General features: G+C 40.9%; 1 protein-coding gene across 5 annotated transcripts in view; it reads left to right on the top strand.

Annotated features, from left to right (window-relative positions):
* Positions 1-20,406, top strand: part of thada (THADA armadillo repeat containing) — a 157,577-nt gene that overhangs the window by 56,512 nt on the left and 80,659 nt on the right. For all 5 annotated transcript variants that reach the window (XM_079689657.1, XM_079689658.1, XM_079689660.1 and 2 more), the window contains 4 exons: positions 396-518; positions 1,395-1,486; positions 7,166-7,255; positions 14,043-14,174. In XM_079689657.1, coding sequence (XP_079545783.1) covers positions 396-518; positions 1,395-1,486; positions 7,166-7,255; positions 14,043-14,174 — 437 coding nt within the window. The remainder of the gene's footprint in view (positions 1-395; positions 519-1,394; positions 1,487-7,165; positions 7,256-14,042; positions 14,175-20,406) is intronic.

A 20,406-nucleotide genomic window follows, 5' to 3' on the forward strand; every position in this document is an offset into this window, starting at 1 on the left:
GATACAGGGTACTTATTATATGTAATAGTTTGGATTCATAAAGCTTTTAGTCTCCGATCCCATCATTCAAGGGTGGTTTTCCCTATACTGTAAGTAATGTTTTTTTTTTGGACGGACACCATAATTTAACTGTTTTTACTATGTTCAATCTGAATTTACTTTAAAATAAAACACATCCTATATTGATTAATTTAACCCTTTTAGAAGTGAAAATATGATCATTTGTTCTGGGAATGTCATTTTTGAGCCTGAGACCTGAAAAACAGGCTCGGGGCTAAACAGGTCAACATGTTCTGTAACCAAACAGCATGGAAACAAGATTAAACTGTTAAATCAAGTGGTGCTTTCAAGATACTGTTGAATATTGGTTAAATGATCCGTTTACCTCTTCACAGGTCCACGCTCTGAACATCCTCAGGGCTCTGTACCGGGACACCCGTCTGGGGGAGAACATCATTCCCTTTGTCTCAGACGGAATGCAGGCTGCTGTTCTGGGCTTCACCTCTCCTGTTTGGGCAGTGAGTTTCCACTTCCAAGTTTAACATTATCACAGAATATCCACTATTACGTCTTTTACATTGGCCCTTTTGGCTGTGTTGAGTCAAATCATGCTGCACTGATTTGTGTTTCCATTATAAGTTTTAGCGCGCCAAGTTGTGCGGACTCTAAGCAGGTTTAGGGACATCTTGCCAGCTTCTGATAAAACCAGCGACGACCCACCTTCTCACCCGTAGTCAATTATTTTGGCTGATATTCTAAATGCAATATGATTCAAGATATGTTCTTATTGACTTTTGAAGAGGATCTGTACCAAAGAGATATGTTCAAAAGTCTCTATTTATAGAACACAATATCAAGGCTCTAAAGCCCCATAATACTTCATTCATTATGGTGTTTGAACACATATTTAACCTTTAAGAAATATAAGCCCATATTGCGATCTCAATAACATTTCATAATTGTCTTAGGGTTATAAAAAAAAACTGCATTTTTGTGATATGCTTCTACATTACAAGGTATTTCAGGTTACAAACAAGGGACTATTTTGAAGAATTGAAATGGTATCAATGCACTGAATTAGCAGAGCATTTTTTCTCTTCATTTAAAGTCCAGTAAGAATTAAAGTCAACAACAACAAGTCTACTTGTTCTGCAGGGAGAAGTCATATGATACAATGCAAATACATACAATTAAGACACACTAAAAAAACTGAGAACAAAACAGATAAAGACACTCAAAAAAATGTGGAATTTAAATGTCATGATCCACCATTTAACAGCCGCTGCTTGTTTATAGAGAAGGGGCTTAGACTGGATTCACTTAGCCATTCACACATACACTCTCTCTTCCTGTCTCATATCCTCCCTTGACCTTTCCCCTTGTGTGTTCCCCAGGTGAGGAACTCCTCCACTCTGCTCTTCAGCACTCTGATCACAAGGATCTTCGGAGTGAAGAAGGGGAAGGACGAGCACTCGAAAAAGAACAGGTCTGCTGCTTCTCCCTCTCTCAAACCGCTCCACCATTACAATGGGATTCTCCCCATGAATACAAACTACATCATAGCCAGTGGTTATCAGACATGTATTTGCAACAAAGGTCAAATAGGCAAAATGAATAGTGCAACAAAAGTTCTTAGCAACAAAAAATTATGATTTGGCCCTTATGAAACATATGAAATACCTTGAGGTGATTCCACTTTTATACAGTGTGTAGTGTAACTTGTGTCAAGGATGAAGTTACTTTAGTTTTTTGAATGGTGCATTTCAGGCCAGTGCTATACATAACCATTAACACACAAGAGGAAATGAAATGGACAAACAGAAAGGTAGACTGTTCATAAAAGAGATATACGGTTGTTAAAATCGACTTTGTAAATACAGTTGATGCTGCAAGAGTTGCAGAAGTATAATAATCACATTTTAAACAACCTCTGGAAAGACTTTGGTTAAAGTTTGGCAAGCAAGTCATCTTGAACTGTAAATGAAACTGTCGTTTCTTGTCGCTTTAAGAAATAAAATAGTTTAGAAATGCAAGGCTGCATAGCAAAAGATGTCCAAATATTATATATTTGTGTTTTGCATCAAAACTAAAAAAGCAACCGTAAATCATTTGACGCCATGGTAATACAAAGTCATGCATTCAAATGGTGGTTGTTTGACCACTGGGGGACACTGTTGTAACACCACTTTGCCCAAATTCACATTTGACTCAAAGCCACTGCTCATGAGTGTCTGTGGAGCTGATCTTCTGCTCTGCTGCTGTAACAACAAAAAGGGAGGGACATCTGAGTCACAGGGCAACTTTGAGAAACAACAATAGTTGTGCAAATGAGGTTTAAGTGTAGAGGGTTATGAGCTGTTAAGGGTTGTTTGACAAATGTGGTTTGTGTTTTAGATATGTCAAACAACAAATAATTTGGTTGTTAAAAATGTTACATTTTTCCAACATTTCTGTGCATTACCAAATAACTGATATTGAAAAGCCTCTGACATACTCCTTTTTTTCTTCTTCTAGTGAGCATATGTTTGCATGCTTATACGCAGATGGTGAACATAGTACACATTCTATGTTCCTAACACTAGTATGTTAGCATGCTGACGTTGACATTCAGCTGGTTTGAGAAAGAGACACACACTCTCAGAGATGCATACTGTACATGTTAGGGGGCAAGTTCAGACCATCTAGAAATTTAATGAATGCCATAAAAAAACACAACATTTGTTAAGATGAACCTTTATATATACAGTCTATGAGATGAACACACTGAAGAACAATTTTGCCACAGAGTTATTAAAAAATCGAATGGAAAAATTCCATTTGCTTTGTCGAGGGAACTAGAAATATTCTGACTTTCAGATTTGCCTACAAAAACATCCTCCAAGCAGCACTCTATTTGGACACATGAAGATGCAATAGCCCTTTGCACCTGAACTTATTGTTAATACATCAGACAAGTTCCATCTTGTATCCAGATCAGCAACAAGCATAATGTACATGTACTATGATAGTTGTAATGAGGTCTTTATCGAGCTCAGAGGTGAGTTGTTGAGCAACAGATCATCCTTGGTGAAGTTTCACACGAATCAGACCCTTTTCCAGGAAGTGGTCTGGTTCCCTTTGTTGTATTTCTATTGGCTGCTGAAGGCCTCTGAATCCTCCTAACCAAGCCAAGGCTGCTGCTGTTTATCTTATCTGTTTTCACTTGTGTTTTCAGTCTGCTGTGTTTCCCTTTGTACTGCTGTCACTTATTCCCACTCTTCATGCCTGCTCCTCTCTTCATTATAACTTTGGCAGGGTTCGTGAGTTCTGATAAGCAGAGAAAGGCTTTGCAACAGTGCCCTTGTAGCATGTTTGTTGTCATGGCAGTAAATGTTATGGTTTCGACCTGGAACACAGAAGTGTGCGTGCCGGAGCCACGAAGCTGCAACTCATTCTTAATCATGGACGTCTGTCTCTTCCTTCGGCTGTAATTCTTGTTTCTGCCATTACCACGATTTTACGGTTGTGATGTCCAGCAGCAGAAAACGCTTTGTGACAGCTTGTCCACTCTAATACATGGCCGTGTGTTCATAAGAAGCCTTTATGGAGCATGAATAGTTCCCTTATGCACAAACTAGTTGATTTGCTGCAGTTTGTGCATCTGGGAAGTCTTGCTGTCTGTGGGAAATTCAACTGTGTATTTGACATAGTTACATGGTTCCAGGCATATTTTTTCTGTTGGATTATCATTCCACTCAGCTCAGACTCCTCCGCTCCATCACGGTGTCGGTGCATCCATGTTGATCTGATATCGTTTATGAGATACATGTAACTGTAAACAAAGCTGACCGAGCGAGGATTGCTCTCTGCATTCCGACCTCCAAGCTGTATCTTCCTCCTGCTTCAACTCCTCACTTTGCGCTATCGTACATGCAAACATCTCCATATTTATATGACCTTGGTGTTTTGAATAAAAATATATTGGGAAAGCTACACTCTCAGAACTTATAAAGATTGCATTTAAGAAGTCTAAATCAAGGCTAAAATAATCAAATCCAAGTTGAGTGTTGGGCTCTCCCGTTCTCCTTCTTATTAACTTAAGCAATCATACCAATACAGCACTCTTTAGAAGTCACAGTCCTACAGAAAGTCAAAGTAGTATCATCAAACGGTAGTGATAAAGGAACACATGTTTAAGTAGAGCAAAGGGATGGCTGTCTTTGATAAATCAATATATACATTAATAAAATCTGTATACTGATGAATCATGAGCTATTTGTAACCCCACCTTACTTTAGGTTTAGTAGTTTGGTTCATAATTGAAATTGGGCTAACAGTACACAGCACATTAAGAGTGTATTCTGCTTTTGGACTCGTATTTATTGTGAAATATTGGATTGCTGTACCTCTTCGGTGTCTTGAAGTTATTTAAAACCATCTGAGACGGGTGGAACGTATTACTTTCATTATTATATGTTTGGATTCTGAAAGAAACTGCACACTAATCTCCAACACATTTGTTGTGCCTAATACAGCCACAGCTGTGAGCCCACAAACATGAGCTGGCCTTTCCCCTCTGCTCTGTCCTGCTCTGTGACCCTCACCCCTTTTACCCCCATCTAATCTGCTCCAACACGACCTCTGACCTTTGTCCTCCAGGCAGCAGAGTCTCATAGAGAGAGCAGAGGAGGGTGGGGGGGGGCGCACACAATGTTGTGTCCTGTATTTGTTCCCATATGCAGTGTAAATCTGCAGGTATCCATTTGTGGGATGTCATTTACTGTTGTACTGCACAATTTTGAGGTACTTTAACTAAGTATTTTCGTTTTATGTTACTTCATTCTTCTGCTCCCCTACAATCCAGAAGCCAATATTGTACTTTTTACTCCACTACTTTTATCTGACAGCTTTAGATACTTTAAAGAATGAGATTATTAGCTAACGCAAAATATAAATCAACAAATAAATAAATAATTATTTATAATTATGGGCTGAAATATCTAGCATTAATACATCAATAATCATTATCCAACCATTTCAGACATATCATTCCAAAATGGGCCTGTACACTTAACAAGTACTTTTCATTTTGGTACTTTAGTCCATTTTTTATTTATTATGTGGATGGAAAATATTACCTACATTTTTTTATTAAAACACCTACACATAGAGCCTACATTTAAAAATAATAATATAAGAAACTGCCTGAATAATTATTAAACCCTCAAGAAAATATGAATGCAGGACTTGGAACAAAGTATTTTAACAAATGTAGTATTTCTTCCACTGCTGCGGTTATCTCCACACTCTTATCAGTGTGTGAATCTGTGTGTCGGGTCACAGGAGGTGAGTGTGTCGGATCCAGGTTGAACCAATACACATGACCCACTTTACTACCAAGACTGTGTGTGTGTGTGTGTGTGTGTGTGTGTGTGTGTGTGTGTGTGTGTGTGTGTGTGTGTGTGTGTGTGTGTGTGTGTGTGTGTGTGTGTGTGTGTGTGTGTGTGTGTGTGTGTGTGTGTGTGTGTGTGTGTGTGTGTGTGTGTGTGTGTGTGTGTGTGTGTGTGTGTGTGTGTGTGTGTGTGTGTGTGTGTGTGTGTGTGTGTGTGTGTGTGTGTGTGTGTGTGTGTGTGTGTGTGTGTACACGCTCCCGGCCTGAGATCATGTGCTCAGTAGACCAGAGCTCTTCCCTTTAGCAACGGCTGGATTTAGACGCGCAGAGTTAAATAAAAACATTTCATTGGCCCTGAGGCTGAATGGCGGTTGCCGCAGTGAGACCGCCAGCGTTAAATATAAAGTTTGTCATTTTATCTACAGTTGTGTGAGAGAATACATACATAAGCACATGTGACGGTAACACACAGCGTAGTATGTGTACATACACACACAGTTTATTTCTGGCTGTATTTCAGGGTAAGCAAACATAAAGGCTGGATGTGTTTAGGTAGAGTTTTTGGCACACGTTTTTGGCACCCCCCCCCCCTCTGCTGCTTCTCCTTATGTCACTTTTTTGGACAGAGAGTATTCAAGACATATGAATTCAATCACAACTAATGAGGTCATTGAATTAACTGTAATTGAAGTAGGATCAACCACCAGTGCTCCTGATTCATGATGGCAATTGAAGCTGCAGAGAAGTGTTGCTTTTTTATACAGTGGACTTCCGGCTGTGTTCAAATACTATGCCTGTGCTTTAATTACAATATATATGACTTTATTGTCATATGCAAAATATCTACAATATAATAGTTAAGGAAAATCTTAAATCCCATTCTCCTCCAACAGTGCAACATACAATAAAGTAAAAACATAAAATAAATAAGGAAGTCAAATTACAGAAGTGCAATAAAAAACATGAAAACACTACAAATTACATTTTCCACGATATATGCCCTCCTGCTCCCCATTTCAAACCTGACTCCATCTATCTTGTCAGTATCAATTTTCACTCCTGTTTTTTTTCAACCGGGAAAATATGCAAAAATCAGGATGAATAATTATTGTGATATGATGTTAAGAGTTTGTCCCATCTTGACTCCTGCTAGGCCCCTTTTCACTCGTCTTAGCCAAACTGCCCTGTCCCATGTTTGACTAGTAAACATTATTTATTTTCTTTAAACTTGCTGCATTGGAGGCCAATACAGTTCAGTATGGAGCTGAACATGCCTCACTATGTAATCTCTTACATAGTGAGGCACTCCATTGCCAAGCTCCTGCCTACATTTTTTAGCCCTAATACAACTGGCCGGGCACTTCCAACAACAAAAAAACAACTGTTGGCTACTCGTGTACCAAACGAGATACCAATCCCACTCCTCACGTTAGATGTTCCTATTCTGATGAAGGTTTCAGAAGACATCCATACAAAACAGTTCTTTATTAAGGTTTTTTTTTCTATCATTTGGTATTCGGAGATAACTAGTTGCTTTATCCTCACTTTGTTGGTGTAAGTGTTTCTGAATACATTTCTGATTTTTTTTTTTTGTGTGATTGTTCTGTACATCAAGATGTCAGTAAATATCCTTAATATATTATATTTCACCTTACAACATCTACTATAGTGGGAGTTCTACAAGCCTTAAAAACAGAGCTTCTGGACTTTAGTGGTGAGAATTCTTGTTTTTGAAAGTATACATATAATGGCTCTTCCATTATTACTGTTTAACAAATGTATATTTCCCTTCAGGATGACGGGCCGGGAGTTCTTCACTCGTTTTCCCGCTCTCTATCCCTTCCTGCTGACCCAGCTGGAGGCGGCTGCCGGCACGGTGGAGAGGTGAGGTGGTCCTCCTCTTTAATCCACACACATGCAGCCCCTTGCTATGGCTTTTCACACTCCCCTGATCCCATTATAGCTTTCATTTGACTTACACTTAAGCCATACTCGGAAGCTTTCTTTTTGTTTTCTTAAGCTGATTAAGCAGCGATGTTGTTTTTTTGTTGGGCTAACAAGTGGGTGCAACTTTTCCATCAGTCTTAATGCTATTATGGAAACATGAACTATGAACTCTTAAGCTATTTTCTCTAATCAAGCAATATTGCCCTAGATTAGGTTCTTGTGTGGGCTTCCTCTTTCTCAAGATATCATTTGCACACCAAGACTTTGCAACCAAATAAAGGAAATGTCTTGTCGAGATTTAGTTTTTGCAGTGGGGAGGTTCATTGGTCTTATCTTTTGTCAGCCCGAACTCCCTCTTTAAAAGCATTGCAGCCTTCCAACAGCTCCCCAGACGGCCTTATCTTAATATGGATCCAATTAATTGACCAGCTCTTTCACAATTCCCCTAACTCCATTCCGACCCTTGTTAAAACATTCGCAAATTTCCCACGGAACCAGATCCCGGTTGTCTGACCTCCCACATCAGCCACCCAAACACAGCGACCACACCATGAAGCAATACCCAGCAGGACACAGACAGAGCTGCTGTTAGTGGTTTCAGAGTCCTGTGGAGCACAAGTGCATTTTCAAAATAGGTCACAATTCACGAAAGATTACAGAAATGAGATCATGAACCAGAAAGAGGACTAAGTGTAGACATCATTATTCATTATGTACTATGTAATCCATCTTTCCTCCACCAATGTTCTCCCCAAACAAATACATGTCGGTTAAGAATAACATCTTGTGTTTATAGATAGCATTAAAACCCAAACGGCAATAAAAGTCCCCAAAAGATGCCGGTTATGTTCACAATAGGCATACTTGTACACACTACGTACTTTTGAGTGAATTACTCAGTTTGAAGTTCTTTATGCAAGATGATAATGAGGAAGCAATTCACTGAAGTAACACAAGAATGCTCACGTACATTTTCTTGACATAAAACCATTCGATTGTTTTTACTTGAGACCCTTTTTTCCCTGGACAAAATTAGCTCTCCAACACCCACTCACATTGGTTTCTCTCTTCAATAATAACGGTTAAAAGACAGTAATTTCCAGAAAAGTATATACAATGGTCAAAGGTATTTATTAGCTCCAGCTCAATGAACATTAATGAAAACATGACACCCAGGTGGACACAGTCATAAATATATAAATGAGATCTGGACAAAGTTATTTATGCAGAAAACATGCAATTAATATTCTCTTATCAAAGCCACCAGGCTCCATTCAAAGAATCAGTAATACAACCTTTCCAAGCTCATCCATCCATCCATCTTCTCCCGCTTTATATTGTCTTTGTTAATGTGTATTTTGGTTCTTTATTTATGGTTTCAATCCAATTTTCCCTTCAGGGATTAATACAATTAATCCTAGTCTTAAAGAAACTGTTATATGCTTAACTTTTAGCCACCAGACTATGACAGAAAGTCATTTTACTGGCAATAATAATGCCATACCTGATCATTGCAAGATATGATAACTCTCCTAATTCTTTGTAAGTTTAAGTGGCAAAAGATCTAACATCTCCTTCCTATGTTTCTACCAGTATACATTCTGATTGATCTTCTTGCCCCTGCATTAGTGGCTGGAACTTTTGAGACAAGCCGAGTGTGTCTTTTGTCATTGTTGGGATTTTGGTAACTTGATCAAACTCCATTCTGTGGCCACGATGGGAAGTTTTAACTCAGTGTAGCACGTAAACCTGATTTATATCTGAAACTATTTCAGGTCGGTTCCTACATTTTAAAGTGATGGGCAGTGATTTGTCGAACTACACACATTCTTATCTGCCACTGCTTTTACTTCCAAAGAAAACAGTTTTCAAATCATACTCCAAGTACTTTCCCCTAATTTTCTAAACAAAACTGCTGATTTATCTGTCTAAGGCTTTAGTTTACTTTGGAACTTCTTTTGAGTCTCTGCTACTGTGTCCTGTTCTTTACGTTCCAAACGAAGAATAAAACCACCTAAGGTCAGTGTTCTGTTTCCACTCTCTTTAAAAGAAGTCAAACAAAAATAACCATTCATCAAACACCCGGGTACTAGAGATGATTGAGGACTTTAGGGAGAGAGGGCAGACATTAATAGAAGAGCTCAGAGAAATTAAGACTCTCTCTCACGTAACATCAAAGTCCCTGCCTCCAGCTGTATCCCAACAAGGCATAATATGTTTGCAATACTCCTCTCTATCCAACCCCCACCACAGCTCTGACATCACATCCTGTCTGTGACCCTAAACAAATTAGACCACTTAGTAATTGTTCTGCTATTATCTTTCCCATCTTGCTGATCCATGTCAGTCCCAGTGGATGGTTCTGTGTGTGTGTGCTGTTGAATGAAGTAATGAAAAGCACAAGTTGTTTTTGCAGGGGGTCCGTTGTTCTGTCTCGTTCTATGAGATCCTCATGACTAATGACAGAGCCCAGAGGACATATCACACACACACACACACACACACACACACACACACACACACACACACACACACACACACACACACACACACACACACACACACACACACACACACACACACACACACACACACACACACACACACACACACACACACACACACACACACACACTCGTAAAAGCAGACCTTCCATACTTGCAGACCTGCAAAACTGCAGGCGCTTCCTTCAATGTAAACATAGTTTCCTCATGATGTTCCGCTGTTTTAAGCAAGCAGCAATCTTTGGTTATATAAAGTGAAGCCATTGCGGAGGGGCCTCAAACCTGCTTTCTTCCTAACGGCCAGCTGGGGCAACTACTTGTTGCCGTCTGCGAGAAAATGATCCTACTTCTCACTTGATTTATTACCTCGGTAAACATTAGCTAGTTTGAATTATTCTCCATTACATATACACAAGCATGAATTTCCTGTTATATACAGTAAGTAAAGCCAGTGCAGAACATGCTTTCTTTCAAATGGCCAGCAGACCCACCAGTTGCGAAAGGAAGTGTGATTGTATAGAAGTCTATGAGAAAATGAACCTACTTATAACTTATTTTACTACCTTAGTCAACATTATCGTGTTTCAAGTCTTCTTCAATACAGCATGACATTCTCTTGGGCGGGGCTACCTTATGATTGACAGCTGGCTACCACAGTGTCCCGTTGTGGTGTTGTCTGTGTTTCTCTCCTAAAGATGAAGACTTCTACAGTACAGTAAAAATAATTGCAACATTTTGGTAGCACTAAAAAGTCCTGTTTGGTTATACTTAAAAAAACAAAATGGAAACAGCCAATGTACAAAACTGACCATTTTCGATTATAAAATGATAAAGAAGAAGAAGTAGAAGATATACTTTATTAATCCCTTACAGGGACATTTCTTTCCTCACTTGTGTTTACACACATTACACACACAGGGGAGGATATACATGCACACACGCAACCACATGCAGATAGGAGAGGTGGCAGAGCAGAGAGGCTGCCAGGTGCCCGGCGCCAAGGAAGCAGTTAGGTGCCTTGCTCAGGGCACCTTTTTTTTCCCGATCGGGACGTGACCCTACGGTTCCAAGACCAAGTCCCTACAGACCGAGCCAATGTAGCCCACAGTCTTAAAATAATGCACACTATTGTATATTCATGTGCCCCTTCTCTGGATATGGCCGTGTCCAATTCAAAATCTGATTTTATCACGCTGCAGCATGCACTTCTTGATTCCAAACTGCTATTGAACAGTAAGAAAACCAAAGCAACGCTTTTTGCTCCCAAGTCAGCGTCCTCTTGCCTCTCCATTGATACCCTTGATGGCGTCTCTGTTGAGTTTGTCGATACCTACAAATATCTGGGCTTTTGGTTGGACAGTAATCTGAACTTCAAACAACAGATTGAAGTTCGAACAAAGACATTGAAATTCACTCTTGGCTTCCTTTTCAGACATAAAGGTCCCATGTCATGCTTTTCCGGTTATTACCCGTCCCCTTGTGTGTTATGAAGGTTTTTCTCAAAGTCAAAACCCTTATAGTACACCCTGTAGCGAGTAAAACTCTAACACAGAAAATACTTCCCCAAAACGCGTCGTTGGTGAAACGTCATCAGCCATTCGATTATTCCGGGTACGTGCTTACGAAAGCACGTACTAACTAACTAAATGGGCCAATCCGTGGAGCCGTTACGTTAAGCCCCCGCTGATTGGTCCAAATTGACCAATCCACACACACACTCTGTGCAGGCAGCTCTGCTGATCTCTCCTCCCTGCTGCAGGTTGATAACAGACAGTTGGTATCGTGGCAAAATTCTCTCTGCAGACCCATTCTCACAGCGTTTATCAACCTATAAACCTTTTTCTTACTCAATATCAAGCCACACTTATTGTTTTTATTTCGGCTGTGACTTTTTGTGTGTTCAGGTTGAGTTTGGCTGTGTTTGGCTGTGTATCTCTAAACAAGGAAATCACATCTCCACGGAGCTCAGCGCGATTCGTACCGACCAATCAGAGCACACTGGGATCACAGGGAGGAGGTCGGGGGGGGGGGAGCTGCCGCTTAGTGGAGAAAGTGAATACTGCTGAATTCACATACTTTACAGAGATGCTGTATGCGAAACCAATGTGAGTTTGGAAAATTGCACAGTATTTTTCTATTTTAGTATACCTCAGGTTTAAAGGTCTTTAGTAGACCTTTAAATGTTGTTTTTCAACTTCATCGCGTAAAAGGTTGGTCTCTGGCTTATTCCTGTCCCAGCTGGACTACGGGGATACCATTTATAGATTTGCCTGTCCCACTGTTTTGGCCAAACTTGACCCACTCTACCATGCTGCACTGCAATATAAATCAAATGCACCCTATAGGACTCATCATTGCAAACTGTATAGCCTAACTGGATGGTCCTCACTTACTATGCGTAGGATGCAGCATTGGTTTTTATTAATGTATAAAGCCATTTTAGGTAAGCTTCCACTGTATATATGTGCCAGATTTGCCCCAGTTTGTGACTCTCACAACCTCAGATCCAGTGCCTGGATACGGTTCCAGGTTCCTGCCGTGCGAACTGAGGCTGGAAAAAGGAGTCTTTTTTTATTATGGTCCTTGGTCTTGGAATGACCTTCAGTCAACCCTCAAACTGACGGCACTTGTCTCAATAGCCTGTTTTAAATTGAAGTTGTCTGAAGTCCTTACCACCAGCTGCTCTTGCAGTAATAAGTAGTGTACCTTTCTTACTGTCCTAATGTGCACACTGTAGTGACTGCTTTTTCATCTTTTGTTTTCTTAGGTATGTTCTCTGTATTTTATATGTTTGTGTTATGTGTAACGTTGCTGCCTTCTTGGAAAGGTCAGCATTGAAAATAAGATTTTATCTCAATGCTTTTTTTATCTGGTTAAACAAAGGTTAAATAAATAAAATGCTGTTAATTCGATTTTTTTTTTAAGATAACCAAGATAAAGTAAACAATCTTACTCCAGGATAATACAACTCACTGAACCTTTGGGGAGTTGATTCCTGCTTTATTTATCCCACAAACAGCTGGACTGTTAAACCAGAACAAGAAGGAAAAGAACTGTTCTGAAGGCAAAGCATGGCCCTTCTCCATTTTAGATACTTGATATTCAAACAGTAATTTTCCTTACTTTGTAGTGTAATTGGACTTCCTGTCTGTTTCTCAATCTCCCTCCCTTCTTGCTCCACTGTGAGTGTTTCAGAGTGAAACTGTGAAACCGCTGGCAGACACAGACAGTTTCCATTCTGACTCAGTTGGCAGGGATGAGTTTTGGATGGAGGAAAAAGAGGGAAGTATAAAAGCTCAGCTCAGGGACTGATGAGGAGATAACTTTATTATAATGTGGGTGGTTTAGGGGAATTTCTCCCTGTTATATGTGGGATTGAAACGTTGAATGTATGTGATCCCTATGGAAAATACACTCTCTTTCAATCTGAGAATTAATCCAAACACGTTTCTCTTCCCAGTTGTTTATAACAGCTATTTCTTTGTTTATCTAAATATCACATACTATACAATTTTTCAATTATCAGATGAATGTATCTGAGCAAATTTACTCAAGTGATGTAATCAAATACTAATCCAAGTAACTTCTAATTAACTTGAATATTTTTCTTTAAATGCTACTTTGAAATAAACTAAAAGCTGTATAATAACCCCATGCTGACATATAGAGACTGCAAACCTTCTTAAAAAGAATATTATATTCCTCATTTGCCAGGAACGATGAACTCTCCATAGCTGAGGGTACTTGTCAGTATCTAGATTTAGCATTAGCATAGTGGATGTTTGGATGGTGTGACGTTTTTGGATGCAAGCAAGAGCTTTCTTCCTCTATCAATCAAAAAATATATTGTAATGCTGTGTCACCCACTGCCAGTTTCAAGTTAACAAGCGAGCAAACAACATAAACAAATGGAGGCATACTACACCTAACAATCTCAAATGTTTGCTAGTTGATGGTTTTGGTATTCAACATACTCCTCTCAGAATCAAACATGTAAACATGGCTGGATCTCTCCCATGTATCCTTAAATGGAGATAAAGGACCAGATGCTAAACCTCATTTTTCCAGAGCTGCATTAGCTTTACGCTGACATCTATATGTTTTGTATTTTATCATGTCTCACCTCGCCTCTATGACTGCAGGTTTTGCACCCCGCTCTTTTAAGGTCATATTAATGTTGCACTCAGAAATCCTGACTGTGTGTGTTTGTGTGTGTTTAGTGACAGCGGTCAGGTGAAGCTTCACCCCAGTCTGTTCCTGCTGTTGCTGGTGCTCAGCCGACTCTACCCCTCTCCCATGGATGGATCTTCTTCACCTCTGGGACTCGCTCCATTCATGCCCTTCATCATCAGGTCCGTGCTACAAACACACACACACACACACACACACACACACACACACACACACACACACACACACACACACACACACACACACACACACACACACACAATAGCAAAAATATTATCTTCTTTTTTTCTTCTGATCCCCGTTATTCCAAATGATTTGTATTCAAATCATTTCATAACCTGTAGTTTATTTACACCTGAAGGTTAGCATTAGTATTTAATATTCCGTAGCTGTAACCTAAACATATTCAAGTGATTTTACAATTAGTTCTACTAAAAAACATAGTACTTCCTCCGAAACTGACAAAAAGTCCACACCGTGACATGTTTAGCTCACTCCTGCATATTGCTCTTGTTCTTCTCCTTTCGCGTTTTTATTAACGGATCAAAATAAAGCTTTAAAGGTGCTTACCACCTTCAATGCTCTTGGAGATAATGTGAGCAGTCCGATATTTATCATGCATCCCTAATAACAACTCCTAGTTACCTGTGCAGCGACTCTTCTCCATGAGCAGCAGTATTACAATGAGTGTAAAGTGCTCTGTCCAGCAGAGCTCACCTCCCTTGTGTAATCACTATCAACAAGAATAGTTGAACTCATAGAGGTTAGAAAGATACATTAGCGTGTGGAACACTCTTATCAAATCCAAGAGGGTCACGCACCTGCTCTCTCAGCCATGAAAAACCTCTCAAACATTTCTCTGAACCACAACTACTCCTAAGTATAGCAGTACCTGCAGTCTAAACTCTCTAGGTGTGTGTGTGTGTGTGTGTGTGTGTGTGTGTGTGTGTGTGTGTGTGTGTGTGTGTGTGTGTGTGTGTGTGTGTGTGTGTGTGTGTGTGTGTGTGTGTGTGTGTGTGTGTGTGTGTGTGTGTGTGTGTGTGTGTGTGTGTGTGTGTGTGTGTGTGTGTGTGTGTGTGCGTGCGTGCGTGCGTGCGTGCGTGCGTGCGTGCGTGCGTGCGTGCGTGCGTGCGTGCGTGCGTGCGTGCGTGCGTGCGTGCGTGCGTGCGTGCGTGCGTGCGTGCGTGCGTGCGTGCGTGCGTGCGTGCGTGCGTGCGTGCGTGCGTGCGTGCGTGCGTGCGTGCGTGCGTGCGTGCGTGCGTGCGTGTTGTTTTCACAGGTGCATCTTTGTGAACTTGTGTCTTACATGATTTCATTGCTGTTATTTACCTCACCCGAACCAAAAACCCTGTCCATGAGGCCATAGAGGTAATTGGCTAAAACAATAAGAAACATTTTGTCTGATTTTAGGTATATGCACTCCAAGACCAACCACCAGAAAGCTGCTGTTTTGTTGCTTGTTCTGTCTCGTGTCTCAGCGGTTGATTAGATTGTAACCGTTTTATCGTAACTTCCCTCGCTTTTCACTGGGGAGTGAAGCTAACAGGCGAATCGGAAACTGTGGTGACAGCCTGCATTTTTGACGTTACCGAGATGGAGAGCGCTACAAATGTTATTAGTACAAGTTAATCTACTGCACCTGCAGATTGTGCCTCCTACATTTATCGTATTACTCTTTGACCTACTCTTTTAGACCTATTGCATTTCTATCAGCACACATTGCCTTAAGTAACCATTTACCTTTATTGTTACCTTAAACTAATGGCGCTTTTCCACTGCAGGACCTCGCACGGCGTAGTACGGTATGGTTAGGCCTTGGTAGGCCAGGCTCACTTTATGCTGCGTTTCCATTACAGTTTAGGAACTGGGGTAGTAACTATAGTAACGCAGTGTAGGCGGGGGCGATCGGCTGTTCGCCGGGCGGAGCGACGCTGCGTAAAACTGCCGTGACGTCATCTTCAATGTGAACCACAAAACCAAAACATCTGCCTTTAGCTGTTAGCTGTTAGCACACAGAGCTCACAGCTCCTCATATCTGTTCAGAAACTGGACAAAAGTTAAACAAGTACAAACCACAGACTGTCTGTGTCATGGTGAATACAGTCGCTAGTTTATTTATGTCTGTAGGCCGTTGTTGCGAGTGTGGACGGTCGGAGCATATACAACGTTAGCTTAGCCTGATCGATCCGATCTCAATTCAGAAAACACGCATTTTAAAAGGTTTTTCGTCTGTCGTCTGTCTGCAGACTTGTCAAAGCATTAATTCATGGTTTTTACTAACTGGTATCAGTATGTTGTTACTTCGGCATCATTTTCAAATGTGTATTACAATTAAATCACTGTAAAATATGTTCATTTTGTTGTAGTTGTAGCCCCTTTGCCAGCGATTCTCTCTGACCATTCAGCAGTCGGTAGTGTTTACATCACTAGTTTAGCATAATCAGCCCGGTTGTTGGCCCGGTAAGAACCTCGATTTTGGAGGGCCAGAAAAAAGGTGAAAAAGTAGCCCTGAGCCGGAACTACCCTTAGTGGGAAAGCAAAAAAAAGTGCCATAAGTCCTTCATCTCAACAGCTCTGAAATATGAATGAAAGTATTACCGAGTTGGTCTTCTATTACAAAAACTTAAATTGTAAAACCTATAAGTGCTTTGTGTATATGAATGAAACCATGGTAGTCTAAACGGTGAGACGAAAACACTTGATGATTATGTTTTGTGGATGGAAATTGATGATAATTTCAAGGTTAATTTATTGTCATTTTACAACAAAACAGTTACAAAATGAGATACAGTTGTAGCCCTCCACTATGCTACATAAGAAAAAAAAAAAGAAACATATTTTATGGTGGCGTGTGGAGGATATCACACACATTCAGCATTTTTGTAGCTGCCAGGAATGTTGGTGATTTACTGCACATGTTACGCTCTCTCGGTGAACCGGGCTCTCAGGTGAACCCTAACCCTCTCAAAATATATCATCGAAAACACACTTCCCAAAAATATAAAATATATAGCTCTATGTGTCCAGACAAATTTTCACATGGTGACATATTACCGCTTATCAAATGACATGCTTTACTTTCTTTAGGTTCAAGTAAGGCTATGATGATAAGAGTTATTACAGCTGAGGAGGGTGGAGTGTGCTGTGAGTCAGAGTTGTGTGTTTGTGTCACTGAGTGTGTGTTTGGAGGAGATGAGGGTGAGGTTAAGACCTTGAGGTAGGAATGCTCTGTTGACGGTTTAGATAACAGCACTTGTGGGTATTTGTTCATCCGTGTTGTCTGCTGCTCCATCACAGCTGACTGAACTTATTAGATTCAGCTCCTTAGCTGTTTATACACAATGATTGTCTCTCAAGAGGTTTTGATCCACTGGAGCAGCACTGCTCTAGGGATTGTGTTATCAGCCGTGGTCCAGACTCAACAACTACTTGATGTATTTCCATGATGTTTTACAGAACTTCCTGGAACCCAGAGAATAATAGGAGTAATGAACTTTGGGAATCTATGCCACCCTGAGGTTGTGTTTTGGGATTTGGGGATATCTTAATATTAATGGGTACTACTGGGTCCATGCTCAACACCCCAGGATGAATTGTAGTAATTTTGACTTGAATAGATCTGCACCCTGTAAACATGGATTCTAGAGCTACTCTAAAGTTAATATGAGACTGTATGTCTGTATGTATGTTAAGGCCCTGACACACCAAGCAGTCACCAGAGAACTCGCCGACGCTGACGCCGACTGTTGCGTCGGCACGTACGATCTGTGCATGCGTGAGTGGCAATAACTCTCCTTACCAGCAGGCGGCGGTAGTGTGTATTCGTCATTCAAAAGAGGCAACAACCGGAAGACAGAGAAAAAGAACAGTCTACGTGATACAAACAAACAACAAATAGCGTGTGCGTTCCGTTTTCACTCTCGTCCATTGAAAACATGTTTTGTGCGGTACTGGAGCTATTAGCCATTGGAGTGTTGCTTGTGGAAGATATTATCAAGCAACCGTTTCGCTTCTCATACATTGATTCGCTAGCTGAACAGCCAATCAGAGTGATTTCTTTGTCCGACTGCCTGTGGCCGACGCACGGCCGATTCAACATGTTGAATCGGCCGTGCGTCGACCATGAAAGGCCAAATAAGGCGTGTCACGGCCGATGGTGCGGGACACACCAAATTGAGTTTGGGCGACAGGGCACGCTTCGTCGTCCGACTAACGAAAACGGCCGATTTCGGCCTGGTGTGTCCGGGCCTTTAGAATAATCAATAAGGTATCTTTAAAAAATGTACAGTCTTTTAATCAGAAATTACTTTTGGTTACAATCCCAACTAATAGCTCGTCCAAGGAAACCCAGAGGAGATTTTAAACAAAATATAACCGTAACTTTCGAGAAATCCACTTGAACAAACAAGCCTGTTTGAATCTCAAGCATCAGATAAGCTTTGATATTTATTGTGGCAAGGTCTTTGGTTTTTTGACCCCCATCAATCTAATGCGTGGATATTAGGGCTGTCCCGAATACCCCGGATATTCGGTAGTAATCAGCAGTGAATGTTCGGCCCGCGCTGGGGGGGGGAGGGGGCGTAGTAATCAGCAGCAAACCGCTTCAACACGTGTATTTTGGTGTATTCACGGCATTCATTTTGTTATTCTACAGTATTGTTGTTTTATAAATATTAACCCAATTTGTGTTCTTTGAAATCGAAAAGGATATTGCATTGTGTACTTTCGTTGCAGTTGTAGGCCTATATGTCTTAAGTGTAATTTGGCTTGGCCTTCCTATTTATGGATATGCTTTTATTTTGAAGGAGAGGTAGCGCTGTTGACAGGAAGTTGTTGTTGCTTTGGAAACAACGTGACGGAGATTAATGGAGAAAGGTAATATCTACATATAAAGACGTAGAAAGTAAACTATAACGTTTATGGTTAAGTGTTAGCACTTAAGTGCAAGCTCTTACGTTGATATTGGAGATTTCAATAAATTCAATTTAAAAAAAAAAAGGGAATACAAACAAAACGAATATCCGAATAACGAAATCAAAACCCGAATAGTACTCCAACGAACGAATATTCGGGTACAGCCCTAGTGGATATTAGCAACTACATCTGTATAAACAGTCCAATATATCCCAGTAGACAAGTAGACCAAGGCTCATCACCAAGGCTAATACCTCCATGTATATGATGCTACTTATTTGAAGTATTTTATGCCTTAAAGGTGGGGTAGGTAATTTTGGAGAAACCAGCTCGAGTGCGCTAGAATTTGAAAATACACAACCGGAAAAAATCTGCCACTTCCTTACAGAGCCCCTCCTCCAACACACACGAACGCGCACATGACCAATGAGGGCACGAGATAAGTTTGTACACAGGTGGGAGGCTGACAGGTAGGTAGGCCATCCAGTTATTTTAGCCGGGCCGGCTAAAATGATTGGTCGTGCTTTTTACAGTACTACGGCTTCCACAGATGACATTTTTGTATGGATTTTTTGTCAAAGCACTTAAGATATTCATTGCTATCGGGATGTTAAGAGCATTCCATGGAATATATCAAAAAGTGTTTCTGAAATAAATTATATACCCCACCTTTAATGACGACTTGGGCTGTCTCGGGGCTGACTCCACTGTCAGTGAGACAACAAATGTTCATCCTGTTTGCCTCAATGCATGCTGGTCAGAAGGGGACAAATGGAGAGTGAAGTGGGATAACAGAGGGGCTATAAACATGAACCATTTGCAATGTTTCCTCAAGAACCCGTAAACTCTTAGAAATCAGCTCCTCCAAGTTACTGATGGACTCGTTCACCAGACTCTTTATTGGACATAATCAGTCGTTAAGTGAAGTCTTTAACTTCTTTAAGAACCAAACGGTGGATAGCTTGAGTGCTGACTTGCTGGCAGACGCTTCCTGTCACAGAAGGTATGCTGAGCACACATCCACCCAAATGAAGCCCACATGTTGAAAATGTTAAATATAGCCACGCAGTAACTTCTTTGGCTCCAGCCGGGTTTCTCTTCACCATCCCCCCCAACTCATCTTTCCGAGGCGTGTTGGGACGTGTCTGACGAGGTTGGCGACTGTCACCCCCCCCTCCCCCCGTCTTCTTCTTCTTCTACCTCCCTCTCCTCAAATAATCTGACTCGCCACCTCCAAGGATCGGATCTTGTTGGGCTCCTCTTCTGTTGACAGGTCTGAGCATCACGTCTCGTAATCTTCCCCCTATACCTTTTCATCACACGGCATCTTTCTATCCTCCAAACACCCCCGCAAGATTGTTGACATATCTTCGCTGCGTGGCCTCTGCATGCGTCACACCTGCCTGGATAATAACGAAGAGCTGAAGATGACGAAAAAGAGGGGGAGTACAATGACAAGCAGATGTATTAATTCTGATA

The sequence above is a fragment of the Notothenia rossii genome (assembly GCF_949606895.1).
Source record: "Notothenia rossii genome assembly, chromosome: 6".
Lineage (NCBI taxonomy): Eukaryota > Metazoa > Chordata > Actinopteri > Perciformes > Nototheniidae > Notothenia > Notothenia rossii.